The 23,744-nt window shown below is 43.9% G+C and overlaps 1 protein-coding gene across 8 annotated transcripts in view; it reads right to left on the bottom strand.

Annotated features, from left to right (window-relative positions):
* LOC118616898 (amyloid beta precursor protein) overlaps positions 1–23,744 on the bottom strand; it is a 241,811-nt gene that overhangs the window by 8,013 nt on the left and 210,054 nt on the right. For 5 of the 8 annotated variants that reach the window (XM_036242451.1, XM_036242453.1, XM_036242457.1 and 2 more), the window contains 4 exons: positions 17,638–17,859; positions 11,926–11,979; positions 5,926–6,026; positions 2,130–2,276 (listed from right to left, as the gene is read on the bottom strand). In XM_036242451.1, coding sequence (XP_036098344.1) covers positions 2,130–2,276; positions 5,926–6,026; positions 11,926–11,979; positions 17,638–17,859 — 524 coding nt within the window. The remainder of the gene's footprint in view (positions 1–2,129; positions 2,277–5,925; positions 6,027–11,925; positions 11,980–17,637; positions 17,860–23,744) is intronic. The other 3 variants (XM_036242452.1, XM_036242456.1, XM_036242459.1) reach the window with 1 other exon arrangement.

Genomic DNA, 23,744 nt, shown 5'->3' with positions numbered 1-23,744 from the left:
AGTTACAACACAATGACTTTAAAGAAATGTAAAAAGGTTTCTGAATTATTCAAGTATGGAAAAAATTTTTTATTTGCCTGCAGCTGGAATTAAAATGAAAAGCAAACCTGTTTTGAGTAGACATGAGATAAACGGATACTAGTGCTAGTAGACTTGATACTGTTTCAAAGGACACAAGCTTAGAACTATTACTGTCAAAGGAGCAATGCCCCAAGTTGGGTGACACTGTCATTGCTGACCTTGTGTGCGCTCACCCTGGCTTATCAGTCACTCCGCTCTTTTATATTTTGCTACCTGTTTCCTGGGTTTATTCATTTCTTTGCTCTAACACATCCAAATCCACGTGGGCAGAGCAAATAAGCCTCGGAAACAAGTAGCCTAGAGATTTCTGGAGCTGAACAAGGTGAGGTTTCTGGCTTTGCCACCACTTTAGTCTGTTTAGACTGCTCCTGCCCCCTGTAATCAAGAGTGCTCAGGAGCACACTTCCTTGGGTTTGGTGAGAAACTGAACTCAGGGGGAGCTGTCTGGGCTTTTCACTGAGAGAAGACAGCAATGGAGAGGAGGTGGGAAAACGTGTGCTTTGACCTTGGCCCTACTTAGCTTGACTTTGGGCAAATACTTCCGTCTGGGTCTCTTTTCTTATCTACAGAATAAGAGGATCAGTTTGGTTGATCACCAAGATCTCTTCCAGCTCTAAAAATCTGACACCTCTCCAGACGAACTGATTCGCTTTCTCCAATCGTTTTCTAGAAAAGTATTATACCACGAGCTTCCCTCCCCTAACTCTATTTTAAAAGCATAAGAACTTATTTGTGCCCTGGCCGGTTTGGCTTAGCGGTTGGACCCAGAGAGTTCAGGGTTCGGTTCCCGCTAGGGGCACATACCAAAAAAACAAAAAATAGAAAATAAAAAAGAACTTATCTGTAAGTTTTATTTCTCAATATTTTGCATCATGGGTTTAAGAAGTCACATTTGAATGTCGCAGCGTACTGTTTTGCTGGTGTAGCCTGCTGCTCTGTGCTGTCCCTCAGAGGCTGGCGCGGGGGCGGGGGGGGGGGTCTCAGGGACACAGCCGTGTGCTGACTGTGACTGACTGGGTCTTCCCTCCAGGCCCGCATGCCTGCACTGGTGGATTGAAACGAGGGTATTCTGGGTGGAAGTGCAGGGTCACAGGCTGAATGTCTTATTGTTTTAGTATTTACTGTTGAAAGTATTATAGCTGTACCCCCTTTTCCCCTCATGGACACCCTCCTCCCCGCGGACCCCTCCTGCCTTCACAGCACTGTTGTCTGTTTATCTCTTTCCATCTCCCTCTCCCCCTCCCCTCTGAGGATGGTCAGTCCGTTCCCGACTTCCACGTCTCTGGATCTGTTTTGATCGTCAGCTTATTTTGTTCATTATATTCCACAAACAAGTGAAGTCAGGTGATACTTGTCTTTCTCCGACTGGCTTCTTTCGCTTAACATAATACTCTCCAGGTTGAATAACTCTTTATGTTCTGCTCAGCTGTCTGGTATGACGTAAGACTCTTTTCTGAAAATTATTGTTTACTCTTACCTGGTTTTAGTTAGAGGTCAGACTATTTAAGAAACACACAATAAATCCAGGAATGAATGTGTTCAGATTTTTTTTTTTTTGAAAAAGCAGCCTTCCACTTCCTTTTTCATTTTTAAGTTCTGCCATTTTTTTCCTTTTCTTTTAAATATTTGAGGGCAATCAGTGTCGTGAAAGCCAAGCATCACCATGAATGGTTTTGATGCTTCGATACAAATGATTAGAGGCTGATGCAGCACCGCACAACCCCAATGCCCCGAGCATAGTATTTATGTCAGAATGAATAAAAACCAAAGCCAAATTATGTGTTTTGGGGTGGGGGAGGTGGGATTAGGAGGAGGGTGTCTGGGAGGGGGGGAGGAGAAACATCTGCAACAAAAATAAATTTATGAAAATTGCAAAAAAAAAAAAAAGAACAAAGCAAGAAAAGAGCTGCAACTTGAGAGCTCTATGCAGGAATATGGAATTTTTCAAAGACAGATAACTTGGATGATCCTTAGTCTAATGCCAAGCAAAAAATACCCCCTTGTGGTCTTCAGTGCTCACTTGCGAACATGCAGCCATGCTCACCTACCTCCACCACACCATGATGAATGGACGTGTACTGCTTCTTCTTCAGCATCACCAAGGTGATGACAATCACTGTTGCTATGACAACGCCACCCACCATGAGTCCAATGATAGCTCCTTTGTTTGAACCCACATCTTCTGCAAAGAACACCTTGAACACAAATCAAGAGAACGGACTGTTACTGCACAAGCCATTTTGATGAGGTATGTGAACACTTTTAGTATATTCAGTATATCTCGTGCTATAAGTTTGAGTTGCTGGTCACTCCATGTTTTGGTGCACCCTTGGGAAAAAACTTACTAAGAATGTCAGTTGCAGTCTGTAGAACGATGTACAACATGTGGCTTCCCCAGGTCTAGCAAATCTACTTTTCCCCTGCGTGTCCCCAGAGAGGCAAAACAGAAGCCAGGAGGGACCTGAAACCCTTTGCCAGGTGGAACATTCGCCGAGAGGTGGGACAGTCGCTTGGATCTATCTAAGCCGTAAAGGCAGGAATCATGATTATAAAAGGAGGTCAGCCTTTTCCCAGTCACAGCAGGTTTACCACTGGGAGACCTGACGCGTGACAACTATGCCTTGGGTACTTTTCAAACCTGCAGATGTCCTGCTTTCCTTAGAGTAGCAATTTTCAACCGGTGTGCCCCCAAATTTTTATAACATGCAACACCTGACTATCTAGAAAGGGCCACTGACCTCTCTTCCCTTAGATTGTCAAATTAAAAAATAACAGCCAACACAACAATAGCTGTCTGGTGTGAATAAATCAAAATTATACCTACTTTTTTTTTTTTTTTTTTGGTCAGTTTGGCAAAAAATATATTTTTTGTTGTGTCACAGAATTTTAGTCTTTAGTTTACATGTGCCATGAGATGAAAAAGGCTGAAAATCGCTATCTTAGAGGGACATCAATACACAGGAATAAGCATTCCAAAACAAAGGAATTAAACAAGAAAAAAGACATCTTGTTACTCACTTTTAGCCACAATAATTCAGCAGGACACTAATTAACCTTCAGAAGCACAGTGTTTAAAAGACAGTTATTTCAAAGGGAAGTAGTATACAAGAATTTTTTTTCTTTATTGTTGAAAGTATTAAAGATGTCCTCCCCCCCCCCATTGATACCCTCCTCCCTGCGGCCCCCTCCAACCTTCATAGCACTGTTGTCTGTGTCCATTGGTTATGCATATAAGTCTTTGGTTTATCTCTTCCTGCCCACCCCCAGCCCTTCCCTCTGAGGTTCATCAGTCTGTTCCCTACTTCCAAGTCTCTGGATCTATTTTGTTTGTCAGCTTATTTTGTTCACTATATTCCACACTCCCTGGTCGGTTTGGCTCAGTGGTTGGAGCGTCAGTCTGTGGTCCAGAGAGACCCAGGTTCGGTTCCCACTAAGGGCACGTACCTCGGTTGCAGTTTGTCCCTGGCCCTGGTTGGGTTGTGTGGGTGGCGGCCACTCGATGTGTCCCTTTCACATTGATGTTTCTCTCTCTCTCTCTCTCCCTCCCACTCTATCTGAACAAAAAATGGAAAAATGTCCTCAGGTGAGGATAAAAAAACTAGATTTCATTATATTCCACAAATAAGTGCGATAATGTGAGTCTCTGACTGACTTATTTGCTCAGAATAATACTCTCCAGGTTCCTCCATGTCATCTCAAAGGATAAGAGATCTTCTTCCTTACAGCTGCATAGTATTCCATTATGTACATGTACCACAGCTTTTTTATCCACTCATCTACTGATGGACATTCGGGCTGTTTCCAGATCTTAGCTATTATAAATAGCACTAGTATGCAATAATTTTAATAGTCACAATAACTCATGCTTTCTTAAATGTTGGCTCCAGAAACCCAACTAAAAATGTTGCTGTTTATTTGGGTTAAATATTAGAAGAATTTGGAGACCATTGTAAAGAAGAGATGTATTCAGTATGACAAATTTTTCTACTATACTTTCCCCTGTTGTTTATAAAAGCAAGTCATTCCTTTCCAAATTTAACTACTTAAATGTATTTATAAAAGTGAACTGCAACTTGTATCATCTTGTTATACAAGGAGATGATCTCATGCCAGGTCATTTGTCTTATAAATTAATGAAAATAATTCCCTGAATATTGTTTTCATTCAATCTCAGGACAGTAGAAGGTCTGATTTTCATAACCAAAACCAAAAGTCTAGCAATCTGAGCAGGCAGGATAATGTACAGCAAATTTACGTGAGGTTTACTCATGGTCTATTTGCAACGAAATTAGCAGCTTTTCACAAATATTCCACTTTCTAGAGCATCTGCTAGCTCAACATTATTTATAAAAAGCAAATCATTAATTAGCTAATGATACAAGTGTGAAGCCATCAGGAAGAAATGCTAGTCTGGACATCTTCCTATGTCTTTAAGAAAATGCTATAATTTTGTAATATGCATGGCACTGATTATAGTGTGTTATCTTATCAGCGAGTCCAGGAGAGGGAGCCGGTTCTCTAATTGCTGTTGCCGCCATTAGTCACTGTCGCATTATGGGAGTCGGTGTAATTGCAGCGATGAACTTTTACGACACAGGCACCAGGAAATGCAAAGCCGCACATCCATCTTCAGCTCCCTGCCCCGTGGCTCCCACTTCTTCTCAGCTCCCCAGCTCTTCCTTATACCTCTTCAGCATCAGCCAGACCAAGAATGCCCCCGAGTCCATAACTATACTGGATTAACTTGCCAATGAGAACCATATTCCAAAAAGCTAACTGTCCTTTTACCAAAAAAAAAATGATGGGTGTTAAAATGCAAATGTGAATCTCAAGTCAGTTTTTGATTTGCTCCAATTATTTAGAACAAAAAGTCGAGGCATAAACAGTATATTAAGGGCATTTCTTTTGGGATTTGATAGTTGGATTTATATATCTTATTTGTCAATATTGAAAAGAGATTTTCCCTAGAAGGGAAAAACACACACATATAAACTAAGACAAAAATAAGTGCCAGAGAACGAACACTGCTCAAGTATCATTATTGCTATGATAATTTTATTATCATTTCTTGTTCACCGCTGAATGTGTAATGAAATTGTCTCCTTTATTAATTTAACCTCCTTACTGTGCGTACTGATAAGATGGAAGGAACTTGGATGCAATGCAGGATTTATCTGAAGTTTCTTAGACGATTTCACATCAGGACTAGAGCTGCCTGCAAAGGAAATGCCACCTTTTGATTTACTCTAATTCTAATTCTAATATTTGTGCGGGTAACTTTAGTCTGAAAAGGAAGCTGCTGTTTTCCTTGCCGTCTGTCACCAACAGCACCGCTGGGGACAGCCTGCACCCACGCACCGAGAGAGGCAGAGCCCCTGCCCCAGACCCCACCCCTGCAGAACGGGAAACCGGGGAAGGCAGGATGAGAGGGAGCCCCGAAGAAGCAAAATAAGACCGTTACAAACGTGCGCTTAAGCCAACGAACGGCCAGAGTAAAAAGTATTCTGTGATGCCAAGTAGTGATAGCACGTGCTTGAGATTTTGATCCTTCAAATAAATCTATAATAAACCTGTTTTCCTAAAAAAAGAACGGGAGTTCATTAGAATGGCTGCTACGGGAGAGATTAATTCTATTGTAAGCCTGGGTGGGCTTAGCTGCTTCCAGACACAAAGAACTACGACATAGAGAGCCTCTCTTTGTGTTCTCATGATGATCCCAGAAGCAGGTGCTTTATTATTATTGTTCGTCACCTTTTCCTTAACTGGACTGGTGGTACAGGATGCACAAGAGTTGACACGCCTTTGGTGCGACACAGTGGAGGAGGAGGGAAATGATTTTCGTACCAGTTTTTGATGATGAACTTCGTATCCTGAGTCGTGGCGGAACTCCGCGTCCATCTTCACTTCCGAGATCTCTTCTGTCTTGATGTTTGTCAGTCCTGAACCTGCAGTGCACCATAAGCATCATACCACAATCAAAATCGTGCGTTTTCTCTGTAGACAATACGCTACAACACAAAGGCCACCCAAACGCTTCCTGGGCCTGAAGTTAGATGAACTAAATGACTTCCTTCAAGAAAAATGACACCCCATATATATAAATCCTTAACCACCACCTATTTTAAACAAAAAAGAGATTAAAGAAACTTGATGTTAAGGCCTCTACTGCCTTTCTAAACACGTTAAATATATATACATATATATACATTTAAATGCTAGCTGGGGGGTTGGCAAGGTTTGTTCCTAGAATATACTGGCTTGTTTTAGGGGCTTGACGTTTAGCCTACTGCATGTCTTTTTTGCATGTGCTCACATTCCTTCCGAAAAAAAGTAATAAAAGCCTTTAAAAACGAACATTAATTACCTGGTAGGACAAAACTGCTACTTTGAGGCTTTGTTCCAATTACAAATAAATTTTGTCCATGTATCTGTGTAGTGAAGTATTGTAAAAATCCCATCATTGTTTAGTTAAGTGATGTAGTCATAGATAGAGTGTAACTGGCTGACTGGTTGAATAGAGAGCTGCAGGACATAATTTTTGTAAATGCTTCTTTGGGACTAACCAGCTCTTCCTTCTCTATAAATTGCTATAGGATACTTCTACTAATTGTTACAATGCATTTCACTTTGCAAATAGTAATTTGAAGCTTAAAAACAAAATGCAAAGTCATTTTTTAAAACAAAAAAAAATAAAAGTACAAATTATATGTTTCTACACTGCAGTATTTAAATATCAAAAGTCAGAATTTTAGGATGACAAGGGCTTTTAAAATCATGTCCTCTAGGGTATTCCCAAACAAAGGCCAACTCTCAGCTCCTGCTTGAAACAAAGAGGGAGTATATCAGTTTGCCTCTGTTTTCAGCTTTGCCTGTTAGAATGGCCTTTCTTACATTAAGCTGAAGTCAGTTTCCTATAATTTATTTATTTTTTTTACTTTCCTATACTTTCTTTGTTCAGCACATGGCAAGCCCAGTCCTCCCTTCTGCATTATTAGCATTGAACAGATCAAATGCCCATGGAGAGGCAACATGTTTCTGCTGATTCTCCTCTTACTCAGGCTACATGTTCCTGGTTCCTTCAGTTCCCATGGGACCTAAGTTCTTGCTCTTTGTTCAGTCCCTCTCACCATCTTGTCTACAAGGTGCTGTGAAACCTGTCACACAGCTAGCTGGAACAGAAAGGCACATTGTCACAGCATCTGACATGTTGGTCTAACAGCCTACACAGAAAGGAATGGAGGACAACTGGACAAGGCCTTGGGAACCTACGCTGGTTATAACGTGTCACCCATTCCTGTCCAGTTGCTCATGGTTTCCATTTAACAAGCTGCCTGGAAACAGACTCAAGATCAATATCAATCTACACCTGGCTTGTAGATTGTGATGCTACCTTCTTTCCTTTCTACTTGACAGACTAGGTTTTCTTATTCCCACTTTTCCACCTCTTCTCCTGCTCTCCAGATTCTGCAAGGATCATGGAGAACGGTTCTATGATTTCACCCTCAGGAAAGCCAGCTGCCATGTTGTGAGGACACGCAAGCAGCCCTATAAAAAGGTTCACCTGGTGGGGTACAGAGGTTTTCTGTCAACAGCCCTGTGGGTGAGCCATCCTGGAAACAGACCTACCAGTCCCAGTCATGTTTCAGCCCTCAGATGACTGCGGCTCTGGCAGATGTCTCGAGTGCAGCCTTGTGAGAGACCCTGAGCCAGAAGGACCAGCTGAACCATGCTTAATATCCTGGGCGTGACAGTGGTTGTAAGAAACTAAATGCTTGCTGTTTTAAGTTGCTACGTCATGGGGTTATTTGTTACACAGCAATAGATAACTAATACAAGGGGCAAGTGCTTTTCTTTTTCATCTTGATCTATCTTGGGTTTTAATTTCCTTTTATCTGAAGGTCATTCTCTTTAATATAAGCATAAAAGACAGAAGCACAAAGTGGTACAGTTTCCCTTTCAACTTTTAACTGGTTCTCGGAATGACCCCATCCCTAACCCTGTCGTGAGCGCTGCAAGGCTCTCTATTCTTATTTATTTTCTAACTTTGAAATTATGAGCACCTCATTTGGCCTTTCTGGCACCAATTTTTATTGGGCTGTGGCACGAACACTCTTTTATTTCTTACTGGTTGTGTACTTTTATCTTTCCATAAGCTCTTTGAAATCTGAGATCCTTGTAGAACTACAGTGATTTCTTTATAGCTCATGGGTTCTTTCCCCCTATCATAATAATTAATATATTTCTGAGGTTTTTAAAGAACTCTTTTGAATAGTTTTTCTCTTTTAGATTTGTGAGACCAAATAATCACATAAAAAAAAAAAAAAGTAAAGAACATGCTCCCTACTCAAAAAATTTAAAAGTCCACACTATTCCTGAAAGGGTACCAAGACTACTTTGATGGTTCATAAAAAATTCAAATTCATGTATCAAGTCCAAACAACAGATAATACTAGCTCAACAGTTGAAGACAGTTTCAACACAAGGAGCTCTTGCTAGTTCATCTTTATGCAGCATTGAGAATCATTTAGTGAAAAGACTTTCTATACATTAAGCAAATCTCATTAGGAGAAAAATAAGTTTGCACATAGGAAACACCAGTGATAATAACTTGATATCGTGTGTAATAAAACACGGGTGCATTTCAATGAATTGCAGGGACCTTTGTGGATAGGCTCCCCAGATGCATTTTCTGGGTTGTGCTGATTCCATTTTAAGCCCTGGTGTGACTCCAGTGTCTCAGTCCCGGTGAGTGAGGAGCCTGTTGTGCATGAGGGAAAAGGGAGGCACATCCTTCACAATGCCTCTTGATGGCTTGGGGTCAAGGACCTGGTTTCCTTTATTAGGACTGAAGAAGTGTGGTAATAAATTATAGTGGAAAGGGTTGCTTTCTACCCCTGGGAAGAGGCTGCTCATGTATTTTTCTTCTTTATTCTGGTCAAATGGTATAACCTGTCCTTCGGAGTCTATTTCTCGCTGGAAATAAGCCACGGGGAGTAGCTGTAATGGCCACTCTGCTGACAAATCACCACCGATATGACTGTGTTCCCTCCCTGACTGGAGAGTCTAGAAGTTACAGTGCCTGGGTAGTTCAGATGTGAAAGTCAAGGAGAAGTCATTTTTCTGAGTCGTGATTATACAAAAACCCTTCCTTGTTTCAGAGTGACAACAGTGATTATGCAAAAACCATGCCATGATATGACAATCCCAGGGAGGGTTTCCAAGATTGGAAAGTCTAAAGATATCATTTGGCACCGCAGATTCAAGCATGTCGTCGTCTACAGTGTGATGATGGAAGAACCAAAACGAAGGCTGCAAAGCTAGGGAGGAGGTGGTCCAAAGAGTCAACAGAATCACTACAAGTATAAAGACATAGCACATGTGTGTCTGTAGGCACATCCAGCAAATACAGCTGCTCATAAGCATGCCTTAACTCGAACCGTCCTCACCTCCTCTCTGAGCTTTCTTTCCTACCCCTGACCTTCTACTGGGGGACCCAAGCCTAACGTTGGGTAAGAAAGCAAGTTTGACCTAGGCCATGCCCTCATCTGCACGGAATTATCCCCCTCTTCTGTGCCAATGGATGTGCCCCAAATGGTTCAAAACCTTTCTGGAAGCTCATCTCTAGCCCATGCCTGGGTAACACACCCTTTGTTAGTAACCCATCGGCTCTCGTCACAGACACCCTGGTTCACACATTATGTACTCTCTGTCTCCCCATCTCCATCTCATCTTTCTGAACACACAATTTGTGTACCACTTCAATTCCATGTCAAACTCTGAGCAAGGAACTCATTTAACTCCTGTTGATCCTGATAGCATTTACAGTGTGTTGATCTTCGCGAAATATCAAAATGAAGTATTGCTATTGTGACAACAAAGACTTTAGATAGACCTTCTTTCCCCCTTATGTTACCCTTAACTATTCTGTAGCTCTTCCCTTAAAACAGAATGTTTTTGTTCAACAATATATGGAAACGTCTTATTCATGTCAGATTAAAAAAACAAAACAAAATAAAATAAAAAATTGACTTTGGTGCTATCTCCCCTTCCTGGATATTTCAGTAAGAACATAATGGCCAAGTGTGTCCAATCCAAGACCTAAATACAATTTAATTCACATTTTAATGCTTATCGATGAAAAGCATCTCCTCCTTTAAAAATTAAGTAGGAGCCCTGGCTGGTTTGGTTCAGCAGTTGGAGTATCAGCCTGCAGTTCAGAGAGACCCGGGTTCGGTTCCCGCTAGGGGCTCGTACCTCGGTTGCAGTTTGTCCCCGGCCCTGGTTGGGTTGTGCGGGTGGCAGCCACTCGATGTGTCCCTTTCACGTTGATGTTTCTCTCTCTCTCTCTCCCTCCCGCTCTGTCTGAACAAAAGATGGAAAAATGTCCTTGGGTGAGGATTAAAAAAAAACAACAAAACAGTAGGCAGCACCATAAACAAAAGGCTTAAGGCAAATGACCAGCCTGGGCTGGTCTTCAATGCAGTTGGAATGAGACTGATCCTCTGCCTTGGGCCCCACCAGTGGGCTGAACAGGATGGGAGTGTCAACGGCTGACTCCGTGACATTCACTCATGTGACACTGGCAATAAGGAAGACACTGAGCGAGCCGAAGTTGTGTCTCACTTACTCTCATGCAAGTTCCTTGAAGAAGCCCTGCAGACAGAGATCCATAAATTCAACGAGATCGGCTGTCTAGATGTGTCATTTCACTGTCCCTGCTGCCCTGTTCATCATAGCGCAGAGGCATGAAGACACCACCAGTCCGACTGAGTCCCCACTGACTGGGGCGACAGACGGGGCCTGAGCCTGTGAGGGGGCAAGGTGTGCTCCTGGCCCCATGGCTAACTCCATCTGGACCTGGGACCTCTGTGTGTTAAATCTTCATGCCAGGTTGATTTCCTGTTCTGTGATTATTGCAGAGGGACATTATGAGGCCAAAGAACAAAATAAATATGCCAAGGTGTGCATTGTTAGGAGTAAAATCTCCCCAGGACATACAGGTGTGTCCGTTCACTAACGTCTCTCCTCTTTCTGAATCGCTGACAACACTGCCTATGGCCAGTGGGGTGAGGTGGTGCGTGGAGTCAATATCAGGCATGCATGGAGTCCTGTTGTGTGTGACATGACTCTTAAAACCAAGTTTGAGACATGGACTAAATGCAGGACAAAGAGGGAAGCAACATTTCTTCCGAATGCTTGGGAAACTGTAAAAAAAAAAAAGAAGTGTCCATTGTGGTGTTAATGGGAATTCCAGGCAGTATGAGAAATAAATGGCTTGTATGTAAAATGATGCACGTACATCTGTTGTGCCATTTTAGCCACTCACTGAGAATAAGTAGGTGCAACCTACGGAAGAGGAAATGTGAATATTTCTGTGCTACGGAGAGATTCCCCTTGTGATATTTTTGGAAAGTCACATCTCCTTGCGGAACTGCTTGAGGTCTGAGCCCAGCCCCGTTGGGAAAGGCCCATCCAGATCCCAATGAGAAAGGATGAGCTGCTCATCACAGCGACTGAGTCGCCACCAGAACCTGCCACCTGCGCGGGTTTCCATTGCTGAGGACAGACAGACTCCACAGCATCCTCTCCACTTAAAACAGATTTAAAAAAAAAAAGTTGGAAGGGCTCTCTTTTGTTGTTTGAAAAGGAAAGCTCAGAAAGAAAAAAAAATGTAAGAAATGAAGCGTGAGGAAAAGCAAAGGGGAATTTCAAAAAGTTTGGTTTCCAAGTCGTTTCAACTCCCATTTCTCAATATGTGCATTTCAGAGAGGCTGCCGGGAAGAGAGGGACGGCCGCTCAAGCTCAAGCCAGAGAGGCCGAGAGCAGAAGGGACCCGGGCTGTACCTGGTCGGGTGGTCAGTCCTCGGTCGGCAGCAGGGCGGGCGTCAACAGGCTCGACTGGGCGCAGGAAGCAAGATACACGGAAAGCAAACGAGACAAATCGAGAGGTAAGTCGGGGCTCCTGAACACAGAGCAGGAAAGAGCATGTGCAATACACAAGTTATAACAAAAGGAGCGGCTGGAAAAGAACCACAGCGAGTTAACCCTGAGCTGAGGGGCCCCTTCCAAAGGCTCCCCCCTGCCAGGCCCCCCGCCCCCCTGGGTTTTCTCCCAGAAGTGCTCACCAGGATGCCAGCAACATCGAAGAGGAGCTGGGTGGGGGCTGCATTTCCCCCTTAGGGAGTTTACAGACAGTTTCTTGGTTTTTGATTGGAAATAAAGTATATTATACCCAGCCCAGCGGAAAATCTTAAAGATACCTCCTTTTACCGCTGTCCATTCTTATCTTATTTTACAGTTAATTAACTACAAAGGACTCTGTTAAATCTCCAGGGGAAATGCCAATATGAATTTATCGGGAGAGCAAGGCCTCCCCACATCATCTGCCATTTAGTGAATCAAATCTGTTCTCAGTTTGGGGGTAAAAGAGATTAACCACAAAGTCAGTCTGTCTGTCTGTCTCTCTCTTTAGAAAAGCTGGTTTCCACTGACGAGATGACATACAGCTGATAGGTGTGAAATGCAGGTATTTCTTTTCGTATTTGTGGACTTTCGCCGTTTTTCCTGCGAGACTGTTCTGGGTCCGGCCCAAAGGAAACGGGGCAGGTGGCACAACAGCGCGCCCACACCTGTGCACCCCTGGCTGCTGTTTCCAAAGGGCGTCTGATCCGCAGAACTGTCAACTTGCACTTACACACTGGCCTTCGAAGAAGACGGGCAAGGGAGAGAAACAAAGCTTTTAGGATTAATGAACGGACAAGGGGCGCATGAAGCCGAGAGAGGGGACAGCCCCGGGGAAGGCCTGGGAAACAGAAAGGCAGGAAGGTAGGGCGGAGTGAGCAGAGGTGTCCCTGGGGCGCGAGGTGCGCTGGGTGATGGCGTTTGGGTCGGCGGTTTCGGCAAGACCGCACAGCTTACTGATGGGCACGGCCTGGGTGCGCACGGAGGGGTTACAAACCAAATCAGTGTGGAATGTCACACGTTGGCAGGAACTAGGGGGGATGAAGTGACAGCACACCAAGTCTTCACCGCAGGAGGTAATCGTGTTTCTGTGAGGACTAAGACACCTGGGTGACGCCAAAGAGAAATGCGGTCTGGTCCCTCCTCATGCTGACGGTGGCATGGTGCAGGGGGAAGGACGGCGAAGGCAGCTAAACCCAGCTTTTAACATGGATGTGATTTGGGGCAAATGGTCGCTCCTGAGGTTGTTACTTCATACGTAAAATGGAAATAACAACATCTGCAACTTCTAATTGTAGTGAGGAACCCACCCCCTGGAATTTTACAAACTGTTTCAGAAACTCTCCAATACTACAAAGCCACCTTTTTAACTATCCTATTCATGAAATAGTCTAGAACGCCTACTGTGGTGAGGACGACTAATCTCCAGGCCTTCACTCGTGTGTCAGAGTCAGACACACTTCCGTCTGCAACGCACAAATGCACTTGAACGATGTAGTTTCTCTGTATTTCATCTTTCCCCCACCCCGATCTGCAACTGCACAGAAGAAGGGACGTTATTACTCCTCGTAAAATAGAGTTACCTGAAAAACTGCTGTCCTTCTTGAGTTTCCTCACAAGGGCCCCAAATGGTGCTTGAGTGAAAGCTAGACCTTGGGGAAGCATGGTAACAGAGCAAGACAGGGCTAAGGGTGAGCACACTGCTCCGCGGAATCTGGGGTTTACACGCAGCTGAGACGCTGGTCCCGTCTCAGGTCCACTGTAATACCACCGCAAACTTTCTCTGTGACCCTGGGCAAGCCACATTCTTTCTGATTCTCAGTGTTGTCCGTCAACAGGGTTTCTCCAGGGCTCAAGTGTGCAGACGAGTGGAGAAACCTCCTAACTGATTAAGCGCTATCCACAATTACTGCAGGGAATACTGAAAACTATCAAGCGTGCACAGAAAGAAGTCCGAAAGGTATAACCACAAAAAACGATCATCACTTATTTCTGGGTGAGGAGACTGTTCTTACAAATGTGTGTGTGTGTTTTCCAATGTATGTGTATTATTTGAAAACAGTAATAAAATGTTTTCTGTTTTTCAGGAAGATAACACAATAATAGTTTTAGTGACTTAATCCCTAGCCTGCTTTAATAGTTGAGGCCGATTCAGTATGAATTAATATTGAAAGTAACTCTTGTGTCCAGTGAGCAGACACTGATACATTTTTAAAAAAGACAATTACAGCATCGCTGAAAAATTAAAAGAACACACATCAAAAAACAAACAATACACATCAATAAGACACTACTGCATTATTTCCCAATCTTCCACAAATACTGTCTAAATTTTTCAAATGGACTATTACTCATTCAACCAGAAGGCATTATCAGTCTGGTGCTCAAAACATTTTACATCGGTTGTTTAGTAAATTAAAAATCAGAAACAGATCATCTTAAAGAGTTAACATAAAACTTAAGCAGAAATGTGTTATTTCTCTGCCGTCAGAAGCTTAGAATCAGAGTCCTCCCTACGCGAGGAGAGACACAATGACTGACAATCCAGGCCTTTTGAGCTTGTCAGTTCTGGTGTTGCTTGTACCAGACCAACTCTGAAGGGCAAGCTGCCTTGCACAGCCTCCCCACCCGGCCCAAGGTGACGAGGAGTCCGGAGGAAACCAGTTTTACACAAAGAGAGGCCTGAAGAAGACCGGCTCTCGGGTTTAATGAAAGCCTTTATTAAATCTCAATTTCACACTGGCGGGGATTTGCTCGTTGCTTTTTTATGGCCAAGGAAAATGTAGCAGAGGGAACTTCGCTTTGCAACTGTATATATTGCGTCTTATGAGACCTGCTGTGCCTCGTTCAGAGGACTCGTGCTTGTGGATGTATCATAGGCAAAGAAGCTGACTGGTGGCCACGGAGACTTGCTGGTGGCCCCTGGAGTCCACACTGATCTTCCTGGCTGGCCCACTCAGGCACCAGGAAAGGGAACAAAGTCAAAGGCTATTAACACAAATGCTCTGGGCCAGATGATTTCACGATCCATGAGAAAGCACTGTCATAAACAACAGCCTCACTTCAGTTTAGCCCATTAAGTTTTGTGGATCGGAAAAAAAAACACAGTAAAAATCCCTTCAGGCAAATCACAGCTGGTCCAAGAGCCTAACACACTGGAAAACTGTGTTTGTGATATGCTTGTTTTTTCAATATAAATGAAAAGAGGGCTGGGTGTCTGACCCTCTATCTGGACATCACTGATTATTCTTAAGAGAAACAACCCATTTTTGGGCAGTGTTTGAAGCAATGATGATAAAGCTGGCATGCACAATAAAAGGAAATCCTTTGAGAATTCTAGGTATTTTCAATAGCTCTGTGTGTGAGCATGTGGCTGTAAGATTAACAAGAAATAGGGCTCTGGAAAGAGAGAGAAAAGGGAGATGAGGGGGACAGAAAGGGTAAGATTTTAGGTCCGCTGCATCATTCAGGGTGGGGCAAAAGTAGGCTTACAGTTGTGAGGATGCGAAACAGGATCTATTCTTGTGTTATTATTTATGAATTATTTTATTATTTTCCATGTGAACAACTGTAACCCCACTTTTGCCCCACCCTGTATATAGCTTGTTATATTCATTAATTTTGAGGATATACTGTTTGGGCCATAGCGTGATTCTACTTGAGACAAACTGGTGAAACCGCTCTAATAAGATCCTGGTTCTATTTGGGGGGAAAAAAATGCTACCACTAAATATGTAGTATATTGCAGGCACTCTGCTAAGAACTTTCCCTGCCATCTCATTTAATGCTCACCCCTAACTTTAGTTAGGAGTTATTATGAACCCCCCTCCCTTATTTTTTTTTACAGACTAGGGAATAGCCAGAGAGGCAAGGTTTACTTGCCTACAACACATAGCAAAGCTGGGATTTAAACTCTGACCCACAACATTCAGAAGTGGGGGTTGGGGGTGGGGAGGTTTGGTTGTCACTCAACTGGAGGAGGGAGGGCACCCACTGGCTTTTAGATGCTGGACACAGGGCAATGCCACACACAAAATTGTCCTGCACCCTATGGGATTTCTTATGTTTATAATTCTGTGAGTCCAGAATCTAATTCCGTTTTATACACAAACAGAAAGCATCTTTTCACAGTTCTGACTATAACCTGGATATTCCAGGAGCTCACCACTGGGTAAACTGAAGGAAGACTTTTATTTAAGAGCTGTCCCAAGAGTTACTATTTCCCAGCACTGCTGTTCGTAGGACCTGAATCGTGGAATCAGCCCTGATGTGGTCTGCATCCGTATCTGTCACATCTGTGCAGGACAGACACCTGACCACGCCGCCGCTTCATCAAGGGGTCGAGGCTGAACACTGACAGGCTGAAACACTTATAAATAGATCCCTTATAGTGATTTCCCCCTAAACGGTGTCAGTCCATTGTATTTTAAGACTCTCATTAGAGACTGCATGATGAGGATTTTAAACGGCAAAAACGTATCTACCTCTGAAAAACAAACAATCAGTACTCTATTACAATTTAATAATAAAGTTACCCTGGTCTTTGATAACTGAAGTTCTTAAAATTTTTTCCTTCTATGTAATTTTTTGTTTATAAATAGTAAAGTCTTAATTATTTTTATGTCAAAAATAACATTGCTGTTTGTATCTGGTATTATTACTATAAAGTACCCATTTTCAAATTAATAAAACAAATTTAGGGTGATTACTCACATTATGAAAACAATCTATAGGAAGATTTTCTGCAACACTTCTTTTAGGAAAAAACAAAAACCAAAAAACACACACAAAATTCTCCAGCACACTTATGGGCTAATATTGGATTTGGAGTTAGTCTGAAGAGTAATTGATTGCACAGTGAGTTACCCACACTACAAACACCCCTACCACAAACATTACCACCATCAAAAGTTGCTTCTTGAAAATCATGCCATTAGTATCTCAAAATCTAGATGTTTCTGTGCTCAAAATTTTATACTTCTGAACATGTAAATTTGATATGTAATAAAAAAAACCCTCCAAAGATGCTCTTTCCTGAATAGATATTATTTAAAAGTTTCTGCTAAGAAATCTCAAAGGAAGTACCTTATCCAACATGCCAAGCTCTAGACAGAGAAAATCTTACTTCTCTGCACGGCCACAGGAAACACACAGAACAATGTGCACCTTAGTCTCGACAGGTGCACACTGCCTGATATTTCACTGTCTAAATACAAAACTGTGGACCTCTAAGCAAAATTACCCTTCATAAGTGGTTCTCTCTCTTTGCCTTTAACATTTAATGCAACCTGAAACTTAATGCACTGAACATCCAAAATGAGAACAACTTTGGTGCCTTTCAAACCTCTCTTTCTGTGGGCCCCACTGAACTTTCTTCACGCTGACCTGTGATTTCCACAATTTCATCCCCTGTCCGTTTCCTTCGAAGGTGGGCATCCTAGACCCCCGTCTTATTAACATAAATGGAAGATGAAGATCGTGCTTTCATTCCAGAAGCAACAAAATACCTCTCAATGAGAAAATAGTTTTAAAATTCATATCAGAAGCGCCCCCTTCAGGACATTAGAGAGCCCTACATCCACCCAGGCCTCTTACCTTCGTTTTCAGTATTGGCTGGAACAGAGTCGACCGCAAAAGGATGCCAGGGCTGGAGGTCGTCCAGGCTGAACTCTCCGTTCACGGGAAGGAGCTCCACGGTGGTTTTGGTTTCAGTCAAAGACGGCATGAGAGCATCATTTCCATAGCTGGTTCTCGGTTCACTGATCATGTTGGCCAAAACATCATCCGAATAGTTCTGCTCTTTCCGCAGGAGCTCATCTGAAACGAGACCGAGGCAGGATCTCGCTGAGAGTCACGAGACGGCACCATTATCATCTCCATTTTACAGAGGGAAAAACTGAGGCACATGGTAGTTAAGCCACTTGTGCCAGTTCGTAGCAAGCAAGTGCCCAAGGCGGGATGTGAGCCCAGAGATAATGGCTTAGACCCGGAGAGCTAATTTGTTACTCCCCCCGCTGACAGTTAGATTCTCCAGTAAACATGATCACCAGAGAACCGATAGCGTGCTCTGGGGATGTGCTTGCCAGGTACATTTCTTTCAAGCCAAAGGACATGCCCAGTGAATCCCTAGTCTTTCCCTGAACACATGTAAGGAAGAGCAGCCTAACAGACGGGCAGCTTGCTCCGTTCTCGAACAATGCTCATTGTTTTGCCTTGAACAAGACTGTCTTCCCCAAAGGCCCCCTGCTGCCGCGTGATCTCTGTTCTTAGGTGGCGGAGAAACAGTCCTCTTGCCTCTGGTTGTGGTCTTGCACATGGGAAGCTCTGGTCCAGCCCCCTCTTGCAAGGGCTGAACATCCCTCCCTCCCAACATGTCCCAGGTGGTCTCCAAGCAAATATCCCGCCTTAGCCCCCCGCCGCTGGTCTTTGCAAACAATGTGATCAGTTACCCCTTTATCCAAGTGACTAAACACATTCAGCTTTGGGAACACGATGGGCTCATCTGAAGTTCTTGTAGACTAGTGAACACCCCCAAATCATACATTTCATTATTGAAATGCATTTTTATAGAAAAAAAGAGTTTGGAATAGAACCCTGTATCAAGTACAGTTATTGTTTTTAGAACAGGGCACCACGAGATGTGTGAATGTCCTATTATGTTGACAAAGACTCACCAGGGCTTTCTGTGTTATATATTTTTAAAAATTAAACACTCATAAACAGCACATGCTATCAACAATATTAGGTTAATCAGACTATCTCAATGGTTAGTATTATTGCTGTAGAAAGTACAGACAATAAAACCGGAGTGGGGAGGAGGGGGTCAATGCACGGAAAAGGGGAACATCTGTAATACTTTCAACAATAAAGATTAAAAAAAAAAAAAAATCAGAATTTAAATTGGATTTGTAGTATTTTGCTATCATCCTTCACATTCTCTTTTAAACTGACAAAAAAAGTTATCTGAAAAATTAAAACTCTGTTCCAATATATCTATTAAAACAATTTGACAGAACAGCATTAAAGCATGAGATGAACATCCTCGTATGGAGTCGGTTTTATTGCAAGATATTATTTCAAATGATGAAATCCCAAGCAAATCAGTTCTTTTGAAGTCTAATTTGAATTACAATATATGTCTAATTCACCGCAAACCATTTTAAAATTCAATATGTGATGCTTGCAATGACCTTTCCCATACAGATAAAAGGCCCCATTAGATTTCTTCCAACTTTTTCATGTCCTACAGAGTCACAGGTAATGGCTAATAACTTAGCCAGTGTCTGCTTTAATAAATTAAATGGGCACTTCTTTTATATAAATCTTATGCTTTTGACTGTTAAACACTTAAAATACTTAGGCAGGATCTTCTGGAATAATTATCGGTGCTCATGCGTTCATCCTGAGAGGGGATAACCTTCAGCACCGTCTGCTTTGGGCTCCACCGGGTGCCACGCTGTTCTCGGGCCTTTGCGGCGTTATCGTAACCGCCTGTCCTCCTCCATCTGCGAACGTGCTCTCTCTTTGTCAGCCCGAGCATCCTCGGTGTCTTGAATTATTCCCCAGCTGGACCATGCAGCCCCATCTGCACACCTTTGCTCTGTTTCTGCTACCTGAGAACCCGTCTCTGATGATCTAAAGTGTATGAACTCCTTAAAGACCACCTCGGATGTCCCCATCCTCTGAGATTCTTGACAACTGTGTGAGACAAGCACTCTTATCTTCATGGGAGCGGTGTCAGACTAGGAGATGCGAACATCTCTCTTCAAGATCCCACGGCCTTAAGCATCAGGGTTGACATCCAAGTCCTGGGCTGCAACACCAGCCTCCCCGCAGTGAGCCCGGACCCCTCCAGCCTCCACAGTACCACACCCGGGGGGGCTCACTCTGTCTCCTCAGTGGAAGGCTCATTTCCCGAGTAAATGGAGAAACCAGGCGAGAGAAGCACAGCTGTCCCGTAATGTCTTCCACTCTGACAGGGTTGCAAGCTGACTTAAAACACCACTCGCCCCGTGGAATGATTATTGCTTTTGTCCCCTCAAATAGGCATTGCCCAGGCATGGGAGCTGGAGGGAGGACTGGACCCACCTCAGCCATGGAAGGAAAAGGTGGAGTAGGCAGTGGTCACCGTGGACAATCTTACATCTGTACTTCACAAAATATCCAGGGCATTTTGGGTTGCAGCAAATCAGAGGGCTGCCTTTTCTCTTTTATGTCTTACACTATTGGCAGGCAATTTCATCCAAATAGCTATTCAAATGTTAGGCCCCACAGTGGTTTCTTTTCCTGGTTTACTGTTGTATTTATTCATTTTCAGAAAATGACAGAATGAAATATTCAAGATATGTTATATACTTTTTTTTTTTGGCAGAGTGAAAAGCACTTAGGTTTTTATTTTTTGGTACAAAGTAGCGGAAATCCATATTCCTATGTCAATTAAACACAAGAGATTCAGAAACCACCACCTCTGGTGATCTGATTTGGAACAAAGGAAGTCAGTGTGCTTTTCAGGGACAAAAAGAGGGGGGAAATGATGGATTTCTGTTAGCTGGGGTAGGATTCAATTTTGAACAGTCCAGGGCAGCCAGCTACCTCTTGATATTATTAAGGGCTCAGGATTGTATCACAATGGCTAACACGATTGGCAGTGGGCAGTTCCGCCGGTGATTAAAAAAATCCAGAGCCAAAGATGATTATGTCATTGCTCATTCCGAGTGGGACTTGATCCTTGAATTCTGTGGTGAGACTAATCACACAGAAACCACACTTCTGTGTTGGTGGCCCTGATGGATCATCTTTTCACCTGAATTAATGCAACATTTTATTAAAATGCTTGGACAGCATATATTGGAGATTTCCAAAGCTTTTATAGCATCTGCATTTGCCAACTGCCGTGTTACCTCTGGAGTCAAATATTTTCCTCTATCAATACCCAGGTACATGGGCTCTGCAGTTGAAAGTGGAAATATTTAACTGACTGCCGAGATGGTAACGTTTAACCCACAGTGTAAACAATAATGGAGATACTTAATTGGAAATACTAAACATCCAGCAAAAACCCCATCACCTCGCCCTTCTAAAAGTGTGTTGGGGGTGAATGTGAGGCATACTTCATAGTAAAAGGACAAAACAAAGATAGCTCAGCTCTCAGCAGGCACTGAAAATATTTCAAACCATTTAAAAGGAACTAACATCAAAAGAAACACCCAGCAGCAATTTCGTCTCCTCCAAATGACTAAAAGGCTTCGTTTTCGTAGAAGCGACCGACGCCCATGTTTTGGAGAGGAAGGGTCTCAGAGAAGAGCTGCTCGATGGGAACAGGTGAATTCTAATATTCTTCTCCTAGTTATTAATCCACCAGTCAAGCGCCTCCTACACATTTAACTGCCACACTTTAGGATTCAAGGAAATAAAGTTTACAAACATTAAATTAGTTCTCTTTTACAAGCTCCGGTTGTGATTACTGGACTACCTCTTCCAACCTTTAGTCACATTTGGGGTGGAGAGGACAATTTCTTTCTTTTACATTTTTTTTTTCTTTATTGATTTCAGAGAGAGAGGAAGGGAGAGGGAAAGAGAGACAGAAACATCGATGAGAGAGAACATCGATTGGCCGCCTCCTGCATGCCCCCACTGGGGATCGGCCCACAACCTGGGCATGTGCCCTGACCGGAAATCAAACCGACGACCTCTCGGTGCCTGGGTGGACGCTCAACCACTGAGCCACACCAGTCGGGCAAGAGGGCAATTTCTTAATCATAAAGGAGGTTCGGCTCCACCTCGGCCCATGTAGAACACAGCCAGTGAAGGTCTGATACGGACACTGGTGTGGACTGGAGGCCCCTGGCTTGCTGCTCTCTTTTTTTTCTTTTGAAGTGGCATCACTGTTATTCATTTTTTCCATTTTCTGGCTCTTCTGCTTTCTGGTACAAACATACGTATTGAACAGTAGCCTTTCCCCAAACGGAAATTTCCTTTCAACCTCATCTAACAGGGACTCTCATATGAACAATTCTTGTCTTTTAAATAACTATTTACTTATGCATCTGAAAGGACTGAGGATTGTACCTCTGCACACGGCGCTCCCCCCTAACTGCCCCCCGAAATGCCACAGCTGCAGTGGAAGTATTTATGCAAGGGATGTAATTTTTTTCCCTATGTAGAAGCTCCACTATAAATCTGTCACCCATTCTAGGCATTTTGCCCACACCAGCTCTGTGACATCAGATTTAATTTTTCAGTCGCAGGTCTGTGCGTGTCTGATTCATGGCTCGGCATACAACCGCCACGCTGTTCATTACACATGGAGCCCAGGCTCCGGAACCCCTGCAGCCTGCGATCCTCATCCACAGAGCCCGGGGGCCGGGGACAGGCTCTGCGGTCCTCCCTGGGCCTCCTCTGGCTGGGAGCCCGCGGCAGTGCAGGGTCTCAGGTCGCACCAGGCCAGGGAGACAGCCGAGGGGGAGCGTGGTCCCAGGCATCACCGCACCGTGGCACAAATTCAGGTCTCAAACCACTGCAAGGTGTGAACGGCGAGTGCGGCCCAGAGACAGCATCGCCAGAAGCAGCCTCCCCTCGGACACCTTGGGCCGTGTTCACGGAACCCAGTGTTCACGGAACCCAGCTCCTCGAAGCCGCCGTTCACGCTGACGTGTCTGAGCCCGAAGGCCTCAGGAAGGCAGGACGGCTGATGCCTTTCCGTGTTGGCCAGACTGTCAGGCAGGGCGGGGTGCAGGGGCCAGAGCAGGGGAGGGGTCAGGAAACAGGGTGCTCTTCAGACGCTGAGAACAGGAATGCAGGTGCCCGGGACACCGCTGCCCGACCGGCCCCAGTGGAGCAAGTTTACATCTCGGCACCCACTGACTTATAGCTCCGTGGAGCTGCCTGTCCAAAATGCTGATGTGGGGGGGAACCTTTGTGGTCTTCGAATGCTTACTGTACATACATTAAGGTATATCGATCGGTGGGACAGCCCGACTGTGATGGACTCGTCATGCCAGGACACGTGGACAGCGTGAGGTCAAAGGCACCCATGATACCTTCTTCTGTGGCCTTTTCACAGCCACTAGCTCACCTGACACCCACTCCAGTCTTTGTGGCGGGATTACCACCCCCCCACCCCCGTGACAGTTGAGCAAAGTGAGAAATACGGTTGAAGTTATCAAGCGGCAGAACTGAGACCCGAACCAGCATATCCTGACTCCTAGCGCGACGTTCTCACAATTCCATGCACAATTCCAGCGTATGAAGAACACGGCTATGCTGTCTGATCAGTAACCAACCTTACAGAAATGCATACGTATCTATCATCACAAACATCCTGTTTGGCATGCACGGTTTTTGACAGATTTAGAAAGTGATGAATGCAATGGTATTTTTTTCTTCCTACGAGGAAACCAAGCTATGGGCTTTCAGCCATAGTCCAAAGTCAAGAGCTTCTGGGTGGTAGGGCAGAGCTGGGAAGCCAGGGGTTCCCGCTTGTACACCCACATACTGCTCTCCTGTCTCAGCCAGGCCTTGCCTGCCACTTCCATTCTGACAGCAGCTCCCCTCTGAACACCCACCTCCTCTCGATGTCCCTTTCTCTGGAAGACGGGCATGGAGACAATAGCTGCATAAAGTCATTAGGTTTCACCGATCTGGAGCCAGATTTAAGCTAACATAGACACCTTTGGATCTTGAGTTATTGAAACAGTTGAAAC

Source organism: Molossus molossus, unplaced genomic scaffold (assembly GCF_014108415.1).
Source record: "Molossus molossus isolate mMolMol1 unplaced genomic scaffold, mMolMol1.p scaffold_m16_p_5, whole genome shotgun sequence".
Lineage (NCBI taxonomy): Eukaryota > Metazoa > Chordata > Mammalia > Chiroptera > Molossidae > Molossus > Molossus molossus.
This window is presented reverse-complemented; position numbering and strand designations above follow the sequence as displayed.